Source organism: Rhagoletis pomonella, unplaced genomic scaffold, assembly GCF_013731165.1.
Source record: "Rhagoletis pomonella isolate Grant_MI unplaced genomic scaffold, Rhpom_1.0 Rhpom_scaffold_00003, whole genome shotgun sequence".
Taxonomy (NCBI): domain Eukaryota; kingdom Metazoa; phylum Arthropoda; class Insecta; order Diptera; family Tephritidae; genus Rhagoletis; species Rhagoletis pomonella.
This window is the reverse complement of record NW_023458557.1, coordinates 80,658,030-80,678,043: the sequence shown is the minus strand read 5'-3', so window position 1 is coordinate 80,678,043 and position 20,014 is coordinate 80,658,030. Positions and strand designations below refer to the sequence as shown.

General features: G+C 35.2%; 7 protein-coding genes across 10 annotated transcripts; 4 read left to right on the top strand and 3 right to left on the bottom strand.

Annotated features, from left to right (window-relative positions):
- Positions 1–457: 457 nt before the first annotated feature.
- LOC118736662 (DNA-directed RNA polymerase II subunit RPB9) lies at positions 458–1,235 on the bottom strand. Its single transcript, XM_036466703.1, has 3 exons — positions 1,046–1,235; positions 852–980; positions 458–777 (listed from the first exon to the last, which is right to left on the bottom strand). The coding sequence occupies exons 1-3, from the start codon at positions 1,111–1,113 to the stop codon at positions 588–590; spliced, it is 387 nt and encodes a 128-aa protein (XP_036322596.1). The 5' UTR covers positions 1,114–1,235; the 3' UTR covers positions 458–587.
- Positions 1,236–1,522: 287 nt separating this feature from the next.
- Positions 1,523–3,316, top strand: LOC118735621 (probable dolichyl pyrophosphate Man9GlcNAc2 alpha-1,3-glucosyltransferase). Of its 2 annotated transcripts, XM_036465476.1 has the most exons (5): positions 1,523–1,988; positions 2,064–2,311; positions 2,373–2,570; positions 2,635–2,794; positions 2,843–3,316. In XM_036465476.1, the coding sequence occupies exons 1-5, from the start codon at positions 1,635–1,637 to the stop codon at positions 3,269–3,271; spliced, it is 1,389 nt and encodes a 462-aa protein (XP_036321369.1). In that variant the 5' UTR covers positions 1,523–1,634; the 3' UTR covers positions 3,272–3,316. The 2 variants fall into 2 exon arrangements, with proteins under 2 accessions (XP_036321369.1, XP_036321367.1); XM_036465474.1 differs by having other exon boundaries at positions 1,524–2,311.
- A 574-nt stretch (positions 3,317–3,890) lies between these two features.
- LOC118735619 (dolichyl-diphosphooligosaccharide--protein glycosyltransferase subunit 1) lies at positions 3,891–5,476 on the top strand. The gene is made up of 2 exons (XM_036465472.1): positions 3,891–4,516; positions 4,589–5,476. Exons 1-2 carry the CDS (start codon positions 3,952–3,954, stop codon positions 5,377–5,379), a joined length of 1,356 nt encoding a protein of 451 aa, XP_036321365.1. The 5' UTR covers positions 3,891–3,951; the 3' UTR covers positions 5,380–5,476.
- A 406-nt stretch (positions 5,477–5,882) lies between these two features.
- On the bottom strand, positions 5,883–8,597 carry LOC118735620 (hemicentin-1-like). Its single transcript, XM_036465473.1, has 8 exons — positions 8,403–8,597; positions 7,917–8,339; positions 7,456–7,706; positions 7,033–7,149; positions 6,872–6,965; positions 6,452–6,579; positions 6,208–6,376; positions 5,883–6,135 (listed from the first exon to the last, which is right to left on the bottom strand). The coding sequence occupies exons 2-8, from the start codon at positions 7,963–7,965 to the stop codon at positions 6,032–6,034; spliced, it is 912 nt and encodes a 303-aa protein (XP_036321366.1). The 5' UTR covers positions 7,966–8,339; positions 8,403–8,597; the 3' UTR covers positions 5,883–6,031.
- Positions 8,598–10,084: 1,487 nt separating this feature from the next.
- Positions 10,085–11,834, top strand: LOC118735616 (acylglycerol kinase, mitochondrial). The gene is made up of 3 exons (XM_036465470.1): positions 10,085–10,406; positions 10,579–10,702; positions 10,758–11,834. Exons 1-3 carry the CDS (start codon positions 10,309–10,311, stop codon positions 11,775–11,777), a joined length of 1,242 nt encoding a protein of 413 aa, XP_036321363.1. The 5' UTR covers positions 10,085–10,308; the 3' UTR covers positions 11,778–11,834.
- Positions 11,832–14,275, bottom strand: LOC118735617 (S-adenosylmethionine decarboxylase proenzyme). The gene is made up of 7 exons (XM_036465471.1): positions 14,056–14,275; positions 13,513–13,599; positions 13,276–13,444; positions 12,593–12,859; positions 12,443–12,535; positions 12,157–12,312; positions 11,832–12,099 (listed from the first exon to the last, which is right to left on the bottom strand). Exons 1-7 carry the CDS (start codon positions 14,172–14,174, stop codon positions 11,962–11,964), a joined length of 1,029 nt encoding a protein of 342 aa, XP_036321364.1. The 5' UTR covers positions 14,175–14,275; the 3' UTR covers positions 11,832–11,961.
- On the top strand, positions 14,158–17,682 carry LOC118735615. 3 transcript variants are annotated; one of them, XM_036465469.1, is made up of 2 exons: positions 14,158–14,791; positions 15,487–17,682. In XM_036465469.1, the coding sequence occupies exon 2, from the start codon at positions 15,505–15,507 to the stop codon at positions 16,696–16,698; it is 1,194 nt and encodes a 397-aa protein (XP_036321362.1). In that variant the 5' UTR covers positions 14,158–14,791; positions 15,487–15,504; the 3' UTR covers positions 16,699–17,682. The 3 variants fall into 3 exon arrangements, with proteins under 3 accessions (XP_036321362.1, XP_036321361.1, XP_036321360.1); XM_036465468.1 differs by having other exon boundaries at positions 15,378–17,682; XM_036465467.1 differs by having other exon boundaries at positions 14,158–14,801; positions 15,326–17,681.
- The last annotated feature ends 2,332 nt before the right edge of the window (positions 17,683–20,014 follow it).

Here is a 20,014-nt window from a genome sequence, read left to right as displayed (position 1 = left end):
CTGTGAATAATTATATATATCTCGAATGTATAAAGAAACGCAGCCTATACAAACATGACTTCTGATGTAAAGCTTAGCTACGTAAACGACAGTTTCCTTTATCAAACAGAAATAATTTGTAATGAATGTACCAGTCTCGGTTTTTGGGATCTATTGAATGAATTTACTAGTCTTTCTAAGTAGTTGCGATTTATTCAAGTATAAAATTTGAATTTTAGTTGAAACATTTTAGCCGTTTGTAGCCGCTTTTTTTTAGCCAATTTAGCCGCTTTTTTTTTGCCAATTTAGCCGGTCGGCACAAAAAAAACCTGGCAACACGGTTGATAACAAACATGAACAACATCATTCTAGCTCTATGCCGCAAAATGAGAAATACCTTTTTTATTTGTGGCCTTATTCAGGCAGACAAAAAAGCACACTAATTTAATGCTAATATAGCCTATGATTATGCATAATATTCAGATTTTCCAAGGCAAATGTCTCGTTTACATTTCTTGGTAAGCTAGGGTCTGGTTCAAACGAGTCTTGCTGTAGTTTTATTTTTGTATGCTAATTCATAATTTATAGAAAAAGTAATAATAAATAACTTATTCTGTCCATCTGTGTGTACAATTTTGATTTGTGCACACATAATACAATCTCATTTCCTCTTCAGCGCGGCGTGTTTGCGCTTGGAAGAACACTGCTTCCCTGTGTGAGCATTTCGGACAGGCGTGGTCTTCGGTACGTGGTAAAGTGGGATCAGAAATTACGTCCGGGACTATGTGGGTGAGCTCACTGTGCGCAAATACATATGTTTACATAGGGATTTATTTATTCCATTTAAAAATATATATTAATTCAGGACTTACTCAATTTCGTGCATAATTTTGTTCACATAAATGCAATTTGAATCAGCTTCCTGTTTGTAATCACAATTTCGGCAAGCATATAGCAGCACTTTATTTTCTTTGTCTTCCTTTGGATACAACATATTATTACTGAATAAAATAAATAAAAAATAAAATAAATTTCATCATGACTGACGAGATCGCCATTCACTTACCACTCTTGGCAGAAGCGTATACCAACAAATCCAGGACCCTCCGAATTAGCATTATCGAAAATAGACATTCTGTTGTATTTATAATAGAAAAATGCTGTTTAAGAACTGATTAACAACTTTTATTTTGAAAAACACTGCGAACCGAAAGGGAAAACCTCCTAGACGCGTTATTTTAGCAAACTTTCTGTTAACGATGTGCAAAACACGATTTGGCCAATCGATAACTTCGTTTTAGAGATGTCCTACCATTAAACAGCAGAAAAACTTACTCGGATTTTTGTAAAAAAAAATATATATTATATCGCCTCATCGTGCGTGATTCATGAGTTTCATATAAGTTTGCTTTTAATGTATGTACTATTTTTTTTGATTGGCCGAAAGAATTGAAAAAACCACTCAATTTTGGTAATTATTAATCACCTTGACACCCGGTGTTACAATCGTCGTACACACACACACTACGCGCTTCTTATCTAAATGCACATTGCCACATCACTAGTCAGCTGCTTTAGAAATTGTAAATAAATACACCAAACTTTTTGCCGGCATAGCTTTTTTTATGACGTAGCCTAATTGGAATAAAAAAATAATGAAAATTAATGTAATCAAGGCAGATGTTATAGCTGCACTAAGTGTCGCCGTAGCTATTCGTTGCATCGTATCGCTTTATTCATACTCTGGCGCTGGGAACCCACCAATGTATGGAGACTACGAGGCACAAAGGCATTGGCAAGAGATTACCACAAATGTACAGCCAAGAGATTGGTACAGAAACACAACAGAAAATGATTTATTGTACTGGGGACTTGATTACCCACCTATAACAGCGTATCACAGCTATATCATTGGTATTGTTGGTAAAGGGCTCAATGAAAGTTTTGTCAAATTGGGTGAATCACGAGGCATTGAATCTGCGGCACATAAAAATTTTATGCGAATGACGGTATTATTTGCTGACATCCTTTTATATCTGCCAGCTATTTTGATATTTGGCACGGTGCTATTTACAAATTTTAAGAAATCGTTGCTCTTTTATCTGCTACCCATGGTTTTTTATCCTGGACAAATTCTTATTGATAACGGACACTTCCAGTACAATAATGTATCACTTGGTTTATGCTTATTAGCAGTAGCTGCTATTTTTAAGGGACGTTTTTATATGGGTTCATTTCTATATACGTTGGCTTTAAATTATAAACAAATGGAGCTCTACCATGCATTACCCTTTTTCATTTACCTACTGCGAACGTGTTGTGATCAAAAGGGGCAAGTGGAGCGTATTGGAAAATTTTTTCTGTTAATATTTAATGGAATTCTTATATTTTAGATTCTTGTCAAAACTTAAAACATTTGCGTTTATAGCTAGTACGGTTTTAGCTACGTTTCTGGTAATTTGGCTACCATGGCTAACATCGGTGACGTCTATACTGGAAGTGCTCTATCGGCTGTTCCCCATTGGACGCGGCGTCTTCGAAGATAAAGTAGCTAACTTTTGGTGTGCTCTCAATGTGGTTTATAAAATCAAGTAATGACGTACATACATAGAGCGTAGTATTTTTTTTAATCTTATTAAAGTCGCTATTCTGCAGAAACAAATTACAAAACCAACAAATGGCCACGCTATGTTTAGGTGTCACAGCAGCTTTTGTATTGCCAATCAACATACATATGTTCTTTAACAAAAGAAAACAAACATTCCTTTTGAGTTTGGTGAGCACGGCCATGGCTTTTTACTTGTTTTCCTTTCAGGTAAGGCAGTTAATAATTTTGAATATAATTAAATTCCAATGATTGCAGGTTCATGAAAAATCTATACTACTTGTTGCTGTACCTGCATTGGGTTTGTTCAGCAGTTACCCCCTGGAAACTCTATGGTTTCTGGAAGCTACGGTGTTTAGCATGTTTCCTTTATACGTTAAAGATGGTCTGGTGATCCCATTTTTTGCGCTGCTCTTTATCTATCATTTCTGCATTAAACACATACTTCTGAAAGAACTTAATCAGGACTTTAAAATTAGTTCACTATCTGCTATTTCGTCAATTTCGATATTTTCTATGTTTTTTATTGCGTTAGTATCTTTATATGCACCGGCTCCTGAAAGGTACCCATTTATATGGCCTTTGCTAATTTGTCTACATAGCTTTGCACACTTTTTCGTATATTTTGGATTCTGTATATCACATCAAATTTCGGGAGAGTTTAATGTAAAAATTAATTACAAGTAATTTTTAAGCAAAAAATAAAACCGACTTTAATTCCCATATACAAAATTTAAGATTATCGTTAATTTCTTCAAGATCCTTTCCTATAAAAAAGAATTATAGAAATCGATTAACGTGGTCCAAATTTATTCGGTAACATACATAAAAAGAAAAAAATCCGACAAATTCTCCTTTTTTGAAGACGATTAAAAATTGTTATTAAGGAACGTATCGTAGTAAATAAATAGATAGCAATCTGACAGGTTCTGCAATTCACTTCCGAGTGAATCTTAGTCAAGTTCGCTTTGAATTCAAATTAGCAGGGGTTGAAACCCGCCCGAAAAATTGGAATTTGTTATGAAAAACTTCTGTAATATATTTTAAATAAAATGTTGCGTATAATCTTTTGTTAAATATTTATTATTAGGAAGAATCAAGAAAATTCAACATATTTTAAATTGTTTCAGTTTTAGAATTTTTTGAGCGGTTTTGTGGGCCATTAAATTTTAGTATGTGAAATTAAAAAAATTTCTGTATAAAAAATATCGCGTGCACAGCATATTTTCACCCTGCTGGTGTTGTCAATCTGATTATTATTTCTTTTAAGCACTCTGTGTTTCAATTCCTCTTAATGTTCTAAAATTCTACAACTATTCATAACTAAATTTTTCCGGTGCCCTACCTACGTGTCCAAAAGAAAAAACATGGAAATTAGCCGGTGTACAATTTTATTCCTATTAATTGTTTCCTTGTTTTGTCTAATTTCGGCAAAAATTGTTAATAAAAATGTCGACCGCTCGTTGGATATATCGAGCCAATTAGTTAAGGAGAACATCAGGATAACTGCTACAAACAGCGATGGCAAACCGATTAGCGTGTACACGTTCTTGGTGCCTGCCAGAGATCGTAAAAATTTGGCATTTATTTCAGCAAAGGATGAAAATAAAAAGGATCTGAAGTTCACGGAAAATTTAGTTAATGGAAATCATGAATTTTCAATTGCTTTCCCCACATCTTTGGCAACCGAAGTTTTCACCATTGAGACAGTGTACACGAAGAAGCTGATACCCCACCCTAGCCAAATACCGCAATCGGGAAAGCAGCTTGTAAAGTATGAAGGTAATCTTTATCTGTACTCGCCGTATGAGACAACTAGCCACAAAACCAGCGTATTACTAAGTTCAGCGAACCTACTTTCTCACACGCAAGTAAAACCATTTAATGTCGCTGCTAATAAAATCAAATATGGTCCGTATGAGAATATTGCAGGTAAGGAGAATATATATGTATATACACATATTTTCGATCGACTATAATTAGTAATCATATTAACTCTCATAGCTTTAACCAATCAGTCGCTTGTGATACACTATGAAAACGAACGCCCCTTTTTGACAACGACACGCCTTGAGCGGATCATAGAGGTATCGCACTGGGGAAATATTGCAGTAAAGGAAAATATTTTCATGGAACACACTGGTGCTTTGCTAAAAGGTTCGTTTTCCCGCTATGAATTCCAAAAGGATGGGCGCTCCGGGAATGCTATTAAATCTTATAAAACTTTACTGCCTGCATCCGCATCAGATGTCTACTACCGTGACACCAACGGCAATATCTCCACATCTAATATGAAAATTTTACGGGACTCTGTTGAATTGGAATTACGCCCAAGATTTCCACTTTTCGGTGGCTGGAAAACACAATATACACTTGGCTATAACATTCCATCATTTGAATATCTCTTCAACGCCGATGATAAGTACCAATTGAGAATGCGTCTTATTGATCACATCTACAATGATATGGTGATCGATGAAGCTGAAGTTAAAATCATTTTACCTGAAGGGGTTTCCAATATTGAAATAACCACACCGTATTCAGTGAAAAGGGGAGCAAATGAATTGCATTTTACGTATCTGGACACAGTAGGTAGACCCGTCATTACTTTGTATAGAAGAAATCTGGTAGAGAATCATATTGCAAACTTTAGTTTGAAGTATACATTTTCGAAAATTTCTCTCTTACAAGAACCGCTATTGGTTGTTGCTTTCTTCTTTATAATTTTCATCGTAGCAATAATTTCCTTGCGTCTCGATTTCTCGATCAATACCTCACACAGTCATAAAGACTAAATGCAGTCTAGTTAATGCTTAATATTAATGTGGAAGAGCATAATAATAGAGTAACTTTATAATAAATAAAAAAAATCTTTTAGTAGATTTCAATAAACCTTTTTGTTTTTTTTTAATAAAGGAGGGCATTAATTTAGTAAAAAGAAAACAAGTCGTGATTATGTATACATACTTACATATGACATGTTTACTAGTCGATAAAGTTGAAAATGGCTCCAGAAAAAAATACGATGGCTTAGAATCACGAAAAACGTTTAACAGTTTAACATTTCACACTTCAAAAAGTGGCGGATTTTGGGCGTCACTAGTACCTCCTAACAGTACGGTTGGTTACCTTTACTCTTCTTCGACGAAAATTTTATGAATATTTTATATATTTTTCAAAACGGTTGGGGGTTTTTCCCCCTCCGCGTACTAAAAAACTTCCATCGCAAAAGCAGACCCGTATCGAAAAACCACCATACCTTAAAAAACAACATCGCATACAGCGATACTTATTCGTCTTAATAGATCAGATAAAGTATATATTTACATAGAAAATGCATCTTTAATTTACAATGATATTCCATTAAATATCTATAAAATTTTTCGAATCTATAACAATGTAAGAAATATTTAATTTTGCGATACATTACATACAAACATACAAGAATTAATGTACTATATAGATTATACGACTCACAATTAACACAACAATTAAATTGCTACAATATTTCAGTGAATCACCAGCACGTTGTACAGCAGCTGGATGGTCGCCTATAAATGAAAAGAAATGAAAAATGTTAATTATAATCGGATATGTCACTATTTAGTCAAACATCCGCTTACCGTTTAGAACATGCACGTTTACCGATTTAGAATTTGCGTTGGATGGTAAGCAAGAATATCTGCCTGAATCTGAAATTCTTGCTTTTTGTATAAGCAGATAGGACGTTGTTATGTCGCCTTTCTCAGTTATGACAGAAACTCCGCCCCGTGGTGAGTCGTAATTTATTTCCTATTTGGAAAGAAAGATGAAAAAAAGTTCGCCAAATTTTATTTGTTTAGGTATGTATTGAATTAGATACTAAACCTCGTTGTTATGTGTCCAGTGCACTGTTAAAGGTGGATCTGGTAGATGTTTAACAATGCAAGTTAAATTAACTGTTGATCCCATGTCGATGTATAATTCTGGACCGCCGGGTATGGTTGTAATGGGTTCTGCATTTGAATTATTTTACATTTAATTTCAGTGCTTTATTATGCATTCTTATACATATCGTCGTTTAAAGTACAAAACCACGTATCGTCATTGTGCAAAGCCGCGTAACTGACATTTGCTGCCATATCATTCGTCCTGAAATGTACTAGCCAGAAATGTGATTGCTTTATAAAATGAGAACCATTTTGACATATGAGTGTTCTGAGACTCTCCAGAAAATAATTTATACAACCTCACATACGCGGTTTTATACTTTAAACGACGATATATATGTATGTAGCCTGTATTTACCAACGACAGAGAACACCATTGTATAGCCAACGGGCGGCGTTGTGGAAACTTGACATTCATAAACCCCGGAATCTCTTATTTGCGGGAATTTTATCTAGAATGAAGGATAAAAAAGGTAAGATAAAAAAAAAAACGCAAATCTATTTTTAAAATGAACTTACTTGCAGTGACCAGTCTCCAGTTATCTTGTTGTATATAGAAGTGAACCTCTGATCGGATGTATATGTGCTTTCGCCCACTGTCAGTAGATGCAAATCCCTATGCCTGATCCATGAAACCTTAAAATGTTAAATTTTGTACTACAATTTTTAAAAATGACTTCGACAATATCTTCTAAGGCTGTGTAGGTGCATAAATTTGCACATATCATGTACTTGGCAAATGTACTCCACTATCACTATACTCGATATGGGGTGAAGAAAGATGTGGGGGTTAATGAAAAATACATTTAGTTTTTAGAGCGGCCGTACATTTTCCGAAACCATTTTTATCGAATGTATTCACATGCAATTTACCAGCCAACCAGCCAGCCGGACATTTGGCTCGTTGCCCATCCGATGGCAGGCAATTTTATTGATACTCACTGTTTTGTTTCCAAGGTTCTTAATGCGGCAATTTAAATGCGCTGTTTTACCAACCAACGATGTTACATTTTTCGTAGCCGATGTATCGAAGTAGGGTCCTCTATCAAGCGGTCTATGGCTTTTTAAATATGTTTCCCCCAATGAATCAAACGCTTCCTCGGCTCCCCTTGATTTTTGTACGAGCTCTGACCCGTTGATTTGTTGGCTATGATCAATATACACATATTGACAGTCGATTGTTCTGTGAAAAACTGAATAGCAGACAAATAACGGCATTAAATTAAAAACAGCAAAGTTATTTTATAACAATTTCGCAGAGCTTTACTTTGCCATGCGAATATATATTATTTTGCTTTATATAGCCATCCATCCATCCACTCGACCTAATGAGTGCTTGCTTGGAATCAATTTTTTTTCTTTCGAAAATGCATTATTTATACTGAGTTCTGCGTTTTACTTACATATAAAAATTATAGCTAGACCACAAATTGCTTTTGAGTTGCGAAACATTTTATTTTTCTCTTGCAAATGTGAAACTATTTCAGTTTCATCAGGTCGCAGGACATACTTTTGCTTTTAACACAACAGAAACTTTTACTATAAAATGCACATAATACTTCCTTGACATAGACAAGAGCCTGGTAATGGCACATGCGCATTAGTGGCGACGTTTTCACTTGTACATTTCGTACTTGTTTGGATTTAATTTAAAAATGGCATGTACACATATAATAGCACTTAAAACTAAATTTGGTTCTTATAAACACATAAGGGTTAAGACTTGGGCAATACAATTTCTGTTTGCCTCGTCCTAACACACTGGTGCTACTCCTATTTCGGTTTCGCATTCCACTGCTAAAGTTCCTCGGGAAGTCCCAACGAACCTAAACAAAAAACATGGTTAGGGTGTAATGAGTTTTTCAACAACAATTATAGATCCATCATACATGGCTGAAAACTGGGCAATTCGGGTTCTAAAGATTCAAGTGGTATTTTTTCCTCCAGGCGGAATCAGTCGTATCTTCTAAATCGACTTCCGGATCCTAATGAAGTCATCGTCCTTATAGGTAATCGTTAGGATTGTGTTCTTGATGTCAAAAATTAAAATTATAATAAATTATGTGATCAAATTAAATTTGTTTTCAGTTCCTAATATAGACAGAATAATTAAATTTATTTGCGGTAATTTGTTAAATGCTTTTGCTATTTATCGGTTTGAGAATACCCCCATAGCAAATATGTACACCCTGTGCTTCACAATGTTTCGGCATTTCAACAAACTAGTTATCATTGCGTAGAGCTGCAAAAGTATCGATATTCGGCCTACTCGATACTTTTGATGGAATAGAGAAAAAGGCTCGACACATCGATTTACATCGTAAATTTTTTTAACCTAAATAAAACAATCGTCAACTACTTTCTGAAACCTCTCAATTTGACAGCCTTTTCGAAATATATTGCCACGTCTGACACGCTCTTAAGTAATGAGAAAATGGAAAGCCATACTCGATATCGAAGAAAACGACGAAACAAATTTTCTTTGATGTATGTATGTATGTACATATTGTTACGATTATCCTCGAAGCCTTGAGGGATTTCCCAAATATACTCGGGCTTGTATCGCTGGATTGTTAAATAAATGCTCACGATGACCAAATTGTAGTACAATTAACTTTATTGTACAACAAACAATTTACAATACTCGCTAATACAGTAAAAACACTCTACAATACTTGTTAAAGCAATAACAACGCATAACTAAACTTGTTAACACAGTTAAACCTATAGCTTGCTTATTCGCCACTCACTTCACTGCTCACTTTACTTGTAGCTTGCTGTCTTGTAACTAATACTAGGTTCACATATAAGTAGATTATCCTCATTTTCGAGCTTAACACCCTAATCTGTAATTATAACAAGAGATTAGCCATATAAAATTCGTCCCTTGTTAATCTGTAATTATAAAATAATCTCAGATTTAACCGATAACTTTTCGGTGTCCATCCTAGTTTTATCGATTGTTTTTGCGAAAAAGAGGAGAAATGCCAAATGTAAAAGTAAACAAAAATGTACGCAAGCAAGTAAAAGAGGTTTGTAAAGGTATTTTTAATAAAATGTTAAGTTAAAATATATTTATGTTGCTTATTATAGCAGAAAAACGTGATCACGGTGGCACAGTGAAGAAACATAACTTTTCCTTGAGATGTGAGAATAACGAGCACAACAAATTTGACGGCTAATAATCTGAGATTTGCCTGTGTAAACGGGGTGATTAAAAAACGAGCTTTGATTGAGATAATATTGATATGTGAACATAGTTTAACTCACTTCGCTGTGGCGACGCCCTTATATACCAGCGCTCGTACTTATGGCAACTCTAAAGCGTTCTGAAGTTTATCGCTCATTCTCTTTCTCTCGGTGTTCGCAGTGTTCATCCAACTTGACGTTTCTCTTTGTGGAACATTCTACGCCATTCCTCGAACATTCTGCAGAGAACGTTTAAAACAGAGAAGACTAACGTCAAATAAGAACAGAAATTTATGTACAAAACACATTCACACAAGCACAACATTCACACAAGCAGACTGTTGCTCTCTCATTTTTGCTGCCATTTCCGAGTTAAGGAACGCTTTTTGGACTAAATCTGACTACTTCGGACTTTTTCTGACTATTTCTGGGAGATAAGGAACGCGCATAATATGTATGCGAGAGTATAATCAATAGTTCCTTTTCGATATGGTAGGCCGTATTTGGAAAGGTAGTTTTCAAAAACTATCGATAGGTGCGACAGTTTGCAACTATCGACAGTATCCCAGCTCCAGCAGGTGTGTTTGAGATAGTGCACAGTCGAACATGGTCAGTCTTTCAACTTTACGAAATCATTGGAAAAAATCGTTATTTGCAGCGGGTGTCGCAGGATATGGGCTATATTATGCAAAAACAAGCTTCGAGTAAGTCATTCCTGCATAGTAATAAAGTTTCAATTGATTTCTTCATATGGTGTAATCAGATGGCTTGCGGACCTGCATAATGTTGCCATATTACTCAAACCCAATTTGTAAACAACTGGATTTTTAAATTTTTGGTAATTTTTCCCCCCAATTTTTATTTAAATTTTAACAGCATATCTCAGCATATGAAAAATGTTTGTGCCGACACCATTGCAAATGGAAAGGTTTGTGATAAGCCCAAACATGTTTTGGTTGTTTTGAATCCCGCTGCCAACAAAAGAAAAGCAGAGAAAATGGTAAAGCTTGATGTTCAGAATTAGCTTCTTTATTTAAACAAAACTTTTCACTTAGTTTAAGGATTATTGCGAACCTATTCTGCACCTCTCCGGTTACAGCGTGGACATTATTAAAACGACCGAAGAGGGTCATGTCAAGACATGGCTTAATGATATGACTGTGCGTCCACATGCGATTGTAGTCGCAGGTGGCGATGGGACAGCATCAGAAGTAGTTACGGGGCTACTACGTCGAAAAGAAGGCAAGTGCCCTGTTGTCTTGCTGCCATTAGGACGAAGAAGCACAACCGCATTGAAGTATCTCGATTTTAAACCGGAAAACAAACTCGAACGTGTCAAATCCCTAACTGCGGCTTTAAGGCCACTTCTAGAGGAGAAAGTAAGGAGTGAAAGTGTTATGAAAGTCGATTTCATTAACAGTCCATCAGATAATGCGCCTGCAAACAAAACAACTGAAACCTCCATTTACGGCTTGAATGACTTTTCTTGGGGGCTGCTACGGGATCTTGAAAGCATTGCAGATAAATATTGGTACTTTGGACCGCTGCGGCAATATGCAGCTACAATTCTTAACGCATTTTCCAGCAAACTAGACTGGAACTTTTCTACAGATTTCATTTACACTCCACCGTGTTCCGGTTGCCGTAATTGCCAAGCGAAGGAAAATAAATCGTATGTGAAAAAGTTTTTACCTCGCATGTATACGGTAAGGGACACAAGTATTCCCAATGCAAACTCTTATAAATTAAATGACAATTGCGCTACAAGAATTGAGGGACATACGAGTGCGAATCAACTAAATATAACTTGCAAGAAAAATGGTGATTCAATCACCGAACTTGAAACTAAAATTATTAACACGCTAGTGCCAGGCATCGAATTTGTTAAAAAATTAAACAAAGTAATAGGCAGGGAGCTGGAACCCAACAGCATGCTTCAAAGTAGAACTATACAGCTGCTACCTTCTGTAAAGGAGACAACTGACGCGCATTACTCCATAGATGGCGAGGAATATGACGTTAAACCGTTGAAAATAGAAGTTGTACCGAACGCAATACAAGTCTTTTGTAATTAAACGAATTAAAACTGAGATATGTGTAGTACATATGTACATATTCTACTCTTATTTTTGGTTACTAGCATTTATTTTATAATTTAACAGAAATGTGCTTACTGAAGTCCGGTGTTAAAAACATATTTGAGATTTCCTATGAAGACCTATAAATGTATGTATTTAGGAAATAAGGGTCAAAACTCCTTCAAGAACATTGGCGATATTGTGCAAATAGTAAATTGTAAAGCGGGAAACTGCAATATTGCATGTCTGAACGTTTCCAACTCGTAGTCTCCGTATATTCGAGTTCTAATTCTTTTATTGTTGCATAAGCAGGTGAGGACTGGAATGAAAAGAAAAATAATTACTGCATTCAATGCATTTATGTATGTGTATTTACCTTATTCGCAAATATAGTTACAACGAACTTTCCTGGCTTGAAAGTTTTTATCACACGGTTTATAAGATCCGCGTAATTATTCATTGAAACATTGCTCTCAAAACTAACATACGAAAAATTACTCTCGGGGGTAATGTGTATCGTCATATATTCTCCCTAGAAAAAAGTAAATAAACAAATACATATCTTAATATAGCCTTGAAACACTCTTCTTATATTGAAAATATATGTACATATTTTTTAATAATTCCAATGATACACAATTAGATAATTAGTTTAAACTTACCTTATCGCCGATTCCATTCATTGAATATCCACATGGATCAAAAAGGAAATCATCTATTTCCATATCCGGTAAAAGTTTGTCTATGCCTGTAGCCTGATAAAATTCAAATATTACATAAATTAATTCCATATCAAAAATCATTTTACAAACTTTGGTCACTTCTGCCCCAGTAGAGAACTTCTCTTTGGAAAACTTGCACATAACATTGTTGTCCAGATTTTGCATCAAAATCTCAATAGTCTGATCTGGCTCTGAGTTATCCAACTTGCGTGGTCTACTCACTTCTTTTTTAAATTTACTAAAAGTATACAAGTACCAGCATTCTCTGTTAATTGAACCCAAGCAATAGGATCTGCCTTCTTCAAAAAGCGTATCCAGATATTCGACTTCTTCACAGAAGCCACGATGTGGGAATGACTGCAATGAAGTCGTATGTATTGGAAAAAATACATATACGGATGTACATAAAGATTACTGCGAGTAATTTACAATAACCCAGCAAACACAGTTGCTAACGTTAGAGAAACGTTTGATTTTGCATTAGAATTCTAATGTAGTTCTCGAATTGAAAATGAGGTAAGAGAACTATGTTAGAATTCGATTAGAGAATGATTAGAAAAACACTAGACATTAGAAACCAATTAGAATTCAATTTTATAATACGATTAGGTATCTAACCCTTTTAATTTCGGGAATAAGTCCCCTTGTTGTAGAGAATGCTATAGTTTATGTAATCGTTTTCTAACCTTCTACATTAGAGAAACGCATAGAATTCGAGTCGCTTTCTAATCGTTCTCTAACCTAAATGTATGTTGGGAAGAAGTCTGTCATACCTGCAGTTCTGGTCTGGAAAAATTTTTTCTTGAATAAAACAAATCAGTTATCTCAGTAAAGCCATACTGTGGCACAAGCTCCAAGAGCGGCTTGAGACTTTTAAGCAATGTTGTCGAACCGCATGTTTTTAGGATCCAACGATTTTTGGAAACAAACATGCTACTCTCACTGTAATTAATTAAAATCAATGTTATAAAATCTTTCTATCTAGCCTTGCTCATTTCCGAGTTCCACACCTTAATACATAAGCATCTATGGCATCATTTTTGGTAAAACTTATTATTTCGCATTTCACGGTTTTTAGTAAATTTTCCCAGTTGGTTCTGAAAATAGCCAAAAGCGCCAAATCATTAAATACAAACCAGATTTGTGTAAAACAAATTTTAAATACTAATTGATAATCAACAAAGTAACATCTATTTATAAGTTACAAGTTCAAAAAACCCAGGCCATACTATGTGATAAGCCTTTTATAATTGAACTCTTAATTGATAAGGAAGTTTTACAGACATACATACGCACGTGCGTTAAATCTAACATTTACTAAACGATTTCCTTGAAATGTGTACAAAGAGACTGCTCCATGATACCGGAGCGACCGAATTTGATCATATCCGGCAAAGAATTATCCATACATCAACAATTACTGATTTTAATGAGCAGTATTATGCTTATTTGTGTTCCATACAACGAGAAATATCGAGGAATGAACTATAGTCTTGAGAACTGTTGACCTTGTTGACCTCATTGATTCCATCTGCACTGGGCACAAATCTTACCTTGGTATCTTCCTTAAGTCATAATCGCCATTATCTCCATCCTCGAACCAAATTTCCAATAGCTTCTCTACACCTTCGAAGAAGTGCACGGAGGGCTCCACCACTATTCCATTCAACATTTTACCGGATTAATGTATGGTAGTGCACGTCCGAAATAAAAATATGCACCGCATAATTTATAATAAAATCACAGATAACCCCAGCGTACTAGACAACACAAAACAGCTGTCTTAAATGTAGTGATTATACAGAGTTGCCACATCCGGCATAAGGGGATGGTGGTGAAAATGCCAAGTTTTTGGAATATCGTGAGATGGCAAGAATGATGAGTACAAGACTGCTCATTCCCGGCGGCGCTGACATTTGTCAAGTAAAAGTAAACAAAGCCCAATAGCAGAATAAAAGAAACTGTCACAGCAGTCAAAAAATGCTAATTAGTTTTATTTCAAAATACGAGGTTTGTAGTACTTTCATCCGTTTTTTAAGTCTGGCAACTCTGCTTAAACAGCTGACCGTATTCGTTTTCGAACATTCGACATCAATTCGAACTGTGGAGAAAAATCTAGAAATTCACCTCTGCGAAGTTATATAAAGGTGACTGCGCCTGCAGCACGCAACAGTGTTGAAAAAGTGAGCCAAGTGTAAAAGTAGCTGCGGAATTCTAATAACAGTGTTTTTTAAACTGCATACATACATACATAAATTAAGCGCAAAGTGAACGTGTAAAGTTGGTGTTGTAAGTAATAGGTTCATTCCTTATCTTTTTGGACTAAAATCTGAAAAGTGTCAAAATGCCAGAGCGTAAGCAAAATGCGCTCACTAAAAGAGAATAACAGGAAAAGTAAAGGAACGCAAAAAACCAAATTTTTAGTCCAAAGAATGGCAACAACAAAACTAACGTCAAATAAAAACAGAAATGTATGTACAAAACACATTCACACAAGCACAAGCACAATAAACACTTGCTATATCAATTATTTTTTGCCTCCTTCCAATTTCAATTCATTTCTTTTACTTTTTAGATTATTCTCACTTTTATCTTTAATTTCCGTTAATTTAAATTCAGTTGAGTTTGACACTTTTCAGGATTTTGCCAGAAAAAATTCTTCTGACTAAATCTGACTACTTCGGACTGATGAGAGTCACTCTCACTGACTGTTGCTCTCTCATTTTTGCTGTCATTTCCGAGTTAAGGAACGCTTTTTGGACTAAATCTGACTACTTCGGACTTTTTCTGACTATTTCTGGGAGATAAGGAACGCTCCTATTATTTCACATTTACGTGTTGAGTCATTTAATAAAAGAGATTTGGGATTTATTAGAGAGTAAGTGTCAAATATGGGAAAGTTTGATGACTTGAAAAAGTCACAGTTAAAAAAGGAATTGGAGGCACGCAATTTAATTACATATGGAAATAAATCGGTATTACAGGCTCGGCTACTGAAAGCGATGGAAGCTAGTGGTGTCGCCAAGGAAGAGTACGAATTCCCTGCAATACCATCTAACAAGTGTGGAGACTCATCAGTGCCAACAGATATGAATGCCTTATTAGGTGCGATTGCGGGAGTACAGGATAGTTTGATTCAAAATACGTCGCAAGTGGAGGATATGCAAAAGCGTATAGAAGAAAGTTTGGTTAAGAATTCAAAGCAGTTAGAAGAGCGCATACAAAAAAATGCATCCCTTTTGGAGGAACGCATGCAGAATAGTTCATTGCAGATGGAAGAGCGCACGCGTGCAGATCTGGCTGTTTTGCGCGATAGTCTGATTGAAAACTCGAAGATAGTGCAGGAAAAATTGTCGCGAATCGAAGAAAATTCGATAAAACTGCAGGCAAGACAAGATAAAGTGGAAACCGAGTTTCAGGCGCTTCAACGCGAGGTAAAGAATGAGCTCCAGACGATTCATAAGAAATTAGAGGCAGATATCTCTCGCTTGGACGAGTGTTTTCGCGAACTTCGTTGGAATGATTCAGCATCGTCTATTGGCACCGCGAAATTGGAACTTCCAACCTTTGATGGTACGATGCCTTTCAATATCTTTAAATTACAATTTGAAATGGCGGCAACAAGTTATAAATGGAGTGTTGAAGATAAGTTAGCCGCGCTGATTGTTGCTCTTAAAGGACCTGCAATGATAGTCTTGCAAACTGTTGAAAAAGCGGACAGAGCTGATTACGATGCAATAATATCGGCTCTAGAGAAATACTACGGTAGCGAGCACTGGAGGCGAATGCATCAGATGAAGTTGGTCAGTCGTACGCAGAAAGATACAGAGACATTGCAGGAATACGCAAACGATATTGAACGTCTAACACTTTTAGCTCATTCGGATATACCAGTAGATTACTTGGACCGTGTCAAAATACAATCTTTCATTAAAGGAGTGCGAGATTTGGAAATAAAGCGTGCCCTGTATGCGACACCAAAATCGACTTTTGTAGAGACAGTGTCTTTTGCTGTAACACAAGAAACGGCTAAAATTCTAAGCGATCCGGCAAAAAGCGAAGATGTAAGGGAGCAAACAACTCTACAACCTACAATGCTAGAACTCTTGCAATCCTTGTCTCAGTTGTCTAAAGAATTGAAAAATGGCGTCGAAGCTAAATGCATTACCTGCGAAAAGTGTGTCACGGAACAATAGTACAGCTCGCTTCAATCAGAGTTCAGGCGAAGGGATAATAATAATATTAATAATAGATTGGCGCTTACACATATGTTAGTGTTTGGCCGAGCTTCATAATACCATATTAATATGTATAATCTATTCCCTCGTTATAAGACAAAAAGTTGTAGAACTGGTTTACCAACAAAATCAATACCGTTAAACAGCAGCAACACCAAATTGCTTGCTTTTTCAATCTATTTTCTTCCCCGGGTTATGCATCCTATCTAGAGTCGTGCGCTCCCTAGGTACGGCAATATAATAGTTGCGTTTCAGATGCTTCACGATTTGCAGGTTTTACAGGATTTGCAGGAACAGCTGTTTTCTTCAATAATAAACCTTATGGAAGGTGGTCACCTGGAACGGCTTCCTGTAAAAACCTGCAAATCAGAATCAGAAAACAATCTGCATTAGTTGTGACATCGAACGACTTCGTCAGCTTGTTTACTTTTTAACAGCTGAGATCATATCATAGCCAGGGCTGCCAGACCTTTAGAATCTGAAATTCGTACGCGGGAAAAATTTGTCAAATTTGACAAGCAAAAAGGAATATACCTATGTAGATAAACACAGACAATCCTACTTCTAATAACATCAAATATATCGACACATTTTTCTACTAGACCTATTTATTTTTAACTTTACAAAGTTATTGTTTTTCTGACTAGACCTTTTTAACTATTTATTATATTTAAATTTAAGTTACTGTACCACTGCTATAAAAAAATAAAAAGTATTAAATTCAATACAAAACCACCATAAAAATACTTAATTTTTTATTTCCTTGAAGTCATAAATAACTAGGGTAAGTATACAAATGTAAAAAAAAAAACAGTTTCGTTAATGTTAATACATTTAATTTACGTGTACGTTTTTTTAAGTCTCAACAAAGAAAGACGTTGTGCAAGTGTGCAAAGTATACAATTAGAAGTAAAATGTGTATTAGTAATTCCATGTGGATTTGCAATATATTTGGTTTTTTAATGGAAATACTAAACAATACGTAAAAATATAGATTTTTAATTTAAGTTATTCGTCATTTCCTGGAACAAATCTAGAATACCGACCGTTGAGCTATGCAAAAACGAAAAATGCTGATCAATATAATTTTCTACGCTCATATCAAACATGTCCAAATTATTTACCGCAAGTAAATATAAAGACGGTTAAAGTTAAATGTTTTTATTTCTTTTAATAAAAATATCTTAATATTACCGATTCTTATCTTATTACCGATTAAAAAACTATTAGCTTCAAAATAAAAATAATCAAGTTATCTTTCAGCGAATGTACGTAATTGAAATTGTTTTTTATATATTTAAACCAAAACCACTAATTTTTCATGAAATAACCTTTTGTGGAGAAAACTGCATGATTAATGGTAAAGAAATTTATATTAGTGGTATTCATCTAAAGCGATAACTTTATCAAGCAGATAATCTTATGTTTACGCACTCTGTTACATGAACGACCCACACTCTCTTTTCGTTTACACATGCAACAATAGTCGTGTTTTCTTTGGTTATAGAGCTCAGTATCACTAACTTTATACTACTAGCACGAGGATAAAGAAATTATAGAAACTAACTCACTAAATGGGAAAAAATTATATTTACGAGATAATATGTATTTAAATAAATATATATATATATAACATAAAGGCTATTAATTTGAAGAAAGTTAAAAGAAACAATGGCAGAATGTCTGTTTGTGTATGAATTCATTTGTCACAGCTACCAAACTTTGCGGCCAAATTATCAGTGAAACAAAACAAACAGAACGTATAATAATTGAACCACATCTCTGTCAGGATCACAACGTTGTTGAATTTGCGTGCAAAATTTTTATGCGGATCTCGATTATTACCTAAGAAAACATAGCTAGAGTTGCGACAGTGTTATATTGACTTCAGTTTGTCAAGTTTATTCAGTGAAATCGCTGGAGAAATTTATCAGAAATGTGTAAACGAGTTTCCATACAAATTTTGACAGTTCATTTATAAGGTTTACACAATTATAAGTTTATACGGTTTACAATGCATTTATAAGGTTTGATGAAAACCCTTAATATTATCTTTAATTCGATATACATATTTTATCATGACCTACTTTTGGGTTTTAAGAACTAAGTGATAATAAAAAATATAAAAAAAACAAAGCAAATAAACCTCTTATATCTTCTTTGTTTTTTACCTGCGCTTAATAAATTTGGTATCGTTGAAATCAGCGTAAAAAGTTCTATCAATCGGCACTTTTGGTTATTTTATAGCTAAACGGTCGCTATTCTATACTTGTTCCAGAAAATTACGCAAACGAAGGTGATACCAACGAATATTTAGCATGAAGAATTTTTGGTTTTCATTTATACTAACACAAGCAAACATTTATTTTATCGGCTGCCTTCCTTTGATTTCGGAATAAAAATACATTGTGAAGATACGTTACTATCAATAGGTTCTTTCCCGTACGCAGCGCGGGATCCCGCGAGTGCCCAAAATAGCCCAGAAATCATTCCCGTACTCAACAAAATGGGTAATAGAGAGCGAAAATTGGAACGTATTGGACATCGTACAGTTTCATAAGTAAAAACACTATCAGCTGATTGCCAATAAAATGCCTACAGCTGAGATCACCTGTTTTTTGACATGTGCTCTTATCTTTTACAATTTCTTTCATTTATATTACAATTTCTTTTATTTCTATTACAATTTATTCAAAATACACTAACACACTGAACCAAAAACACACCTACAGCTTGCCAAACACACACCTACAGCCTGCCAGAAAAACCCGTAAGAAGAAGAGTTACTTTACTTATGGAACTGTACGATGGTATTGGATCGTAAGTGTCTTCTTCTTCCTGCTCAAAACAGCCGGACGTTTTCTCCGGGTAAAAATGGATAAAGCGTCAAAGTGCATATCAGCTGTTTTGTGTTTACATGTTTCCTGTTTCTAGAGATGTGCTGAAGCAATACTTTTAAGTATTGATCGATATTCGGTACCGATTTAAAAAGTATCCAATACTCTCGATACTCGGTACCGAAACATTTAGGTTTCGAATAAAAGCGCACATAGGCCAAAAAAATGGAAGAAAACATTTCAGGGGAGACTCGCCTATAAAAACCCGAATGTAGGAGCCAATAGAGCTTTTAATACGGATTCAAATGAAAGATGTATATATGTCGGTTCGTGGCCATAAAGCAGAGAAACTCTTACTTGTTTGAAACATTTTTGTTCCAGCTGAATCTGACAATATCATTTTTGTAGGCCTGGGGCAGATTCTGTAACCAGTTAGC

Bases quoted from the DNA above. Each gene is read 5' to 3' on its own strand.
- LOC118735620 (XM_036465473.1), bottom strand. From the start codon at position 7,965: ATGTTTCGCAACTCAAAAGCAATTTGTGGTCTAGCTATAATTTTTATA. The intron at 6,580-6,871 runs GTAAATACAGGC...ATTCAAATGCAG, and splicing joins AATGGTGTTCTCTGTCGTTG to AACCCATTACAACCATACCC. The intron at 6,377-6,451 runs GTTTAGTATCTA...CTTTCCAAATAG, and splicing joins ACTGGACACATAACAACGAG to GAAATAAATTACGACTCACC.
- LOC118735621 (XM_036465474.1), top strand. From the start codon at position 1,635: ATGAAAATTAATGTAATCAAGGCAGATGTTATAGCTGCACTAAGTGTC. The intron at 2,571-2,634 runs GTAATGACGTAC...GCTATTCTGCAG, and splicing joins AATGTGGTTTATAAAATCAA to AAACAAATTACAAAACCAAC. The intron at 2,795-2,842 runs GTAAGGCAGTTA...CAATGATTGCAG, and splicing joins TTTACTTGTTTTCCTTTCAG to GTTCATGAAAAATCTATACT.
- LOC118735617 (XM_036465471.1), bottom strand. From the start codon at position 14,174: ATGTTGAATGGAATAGTGGTGGAGCCCTCCGTGCACTTCTTCGAAGGT. The intron at 12,860-13,275 runs GTATGACAGACT...ACTTCATTGCAG, and splicing joins TTTCCAGACCAGAACTGCAG to TCATTCCCACATCGTGGCTT. The intron at 12,536-12,592 runs GTTTGTAAAATG...GAATTTTATCAG, and splicing joins CTGGGGCAGAAGTGACCAAA to GCTACAGGCATAGACAAACT.
- LOC118735619 (XM_036465472.1), top strand. From the start codon at position 3,952: ATGGAAATTAGCCGGTGTACAATTTTATTCCTATTAATTGTTTCCTTG. The intron at 4,517-4,588 runs GTAAGGAGAATA...TAACTCTCATAG, and splicing joins TCCGTATGAGAATATTGCAG to CTTTAACCAATCAGTCGCTT.
- LOC118735616 (XM_036465470.1), top strand. From the start codon at position 10,309: ATGGTCAGTCTTTCAACTTTACGAAATCATTGGAAAAAATCGTTATTT. The intron at 10,407-10,578 runs GTAAGTCATTCC...AAATTTTAACAG, and splicing joins TATGCAAAAACAAGCTTCGA to CATATCTCAGCATATGAAAA. The intron at 10,703-10,757 runs GTAAAGCTTGAT...CTTTTCACTTAG, and splicing joins AAAGAAAAGCAGAGAAAATG to TTTAAGGATTATTGCGAACC.
- LOC118736662 (XM_036466703.1), bottom strand. From the start codon at position 1,113: ATGTCTATTTTCGATAATGCTAATTCGGAGGGTCCTGGATTTGTTGGT. The intron at 981-1,045 runs GTAAGTGAATGG...TATTTTATTCAG, and splicing joins ATACGCTTCTGCCAAGAGTG to TAATAATATGTTGTATCCAA. The intron at 778-851 runs GTAAGTCCTGAA...ATTTGCGCACAG, and splicing joins AAAATTATGCACGAAATTGA to TGAGCTCACCCACATAGTCC.
- LOC118735615 (XM_036465468.1), top strand. From the start codon at position 15,394: ATGGGAAAGTTTGATGACTTGAAAAAGTCACAGTTAAAAAAGGAATTG.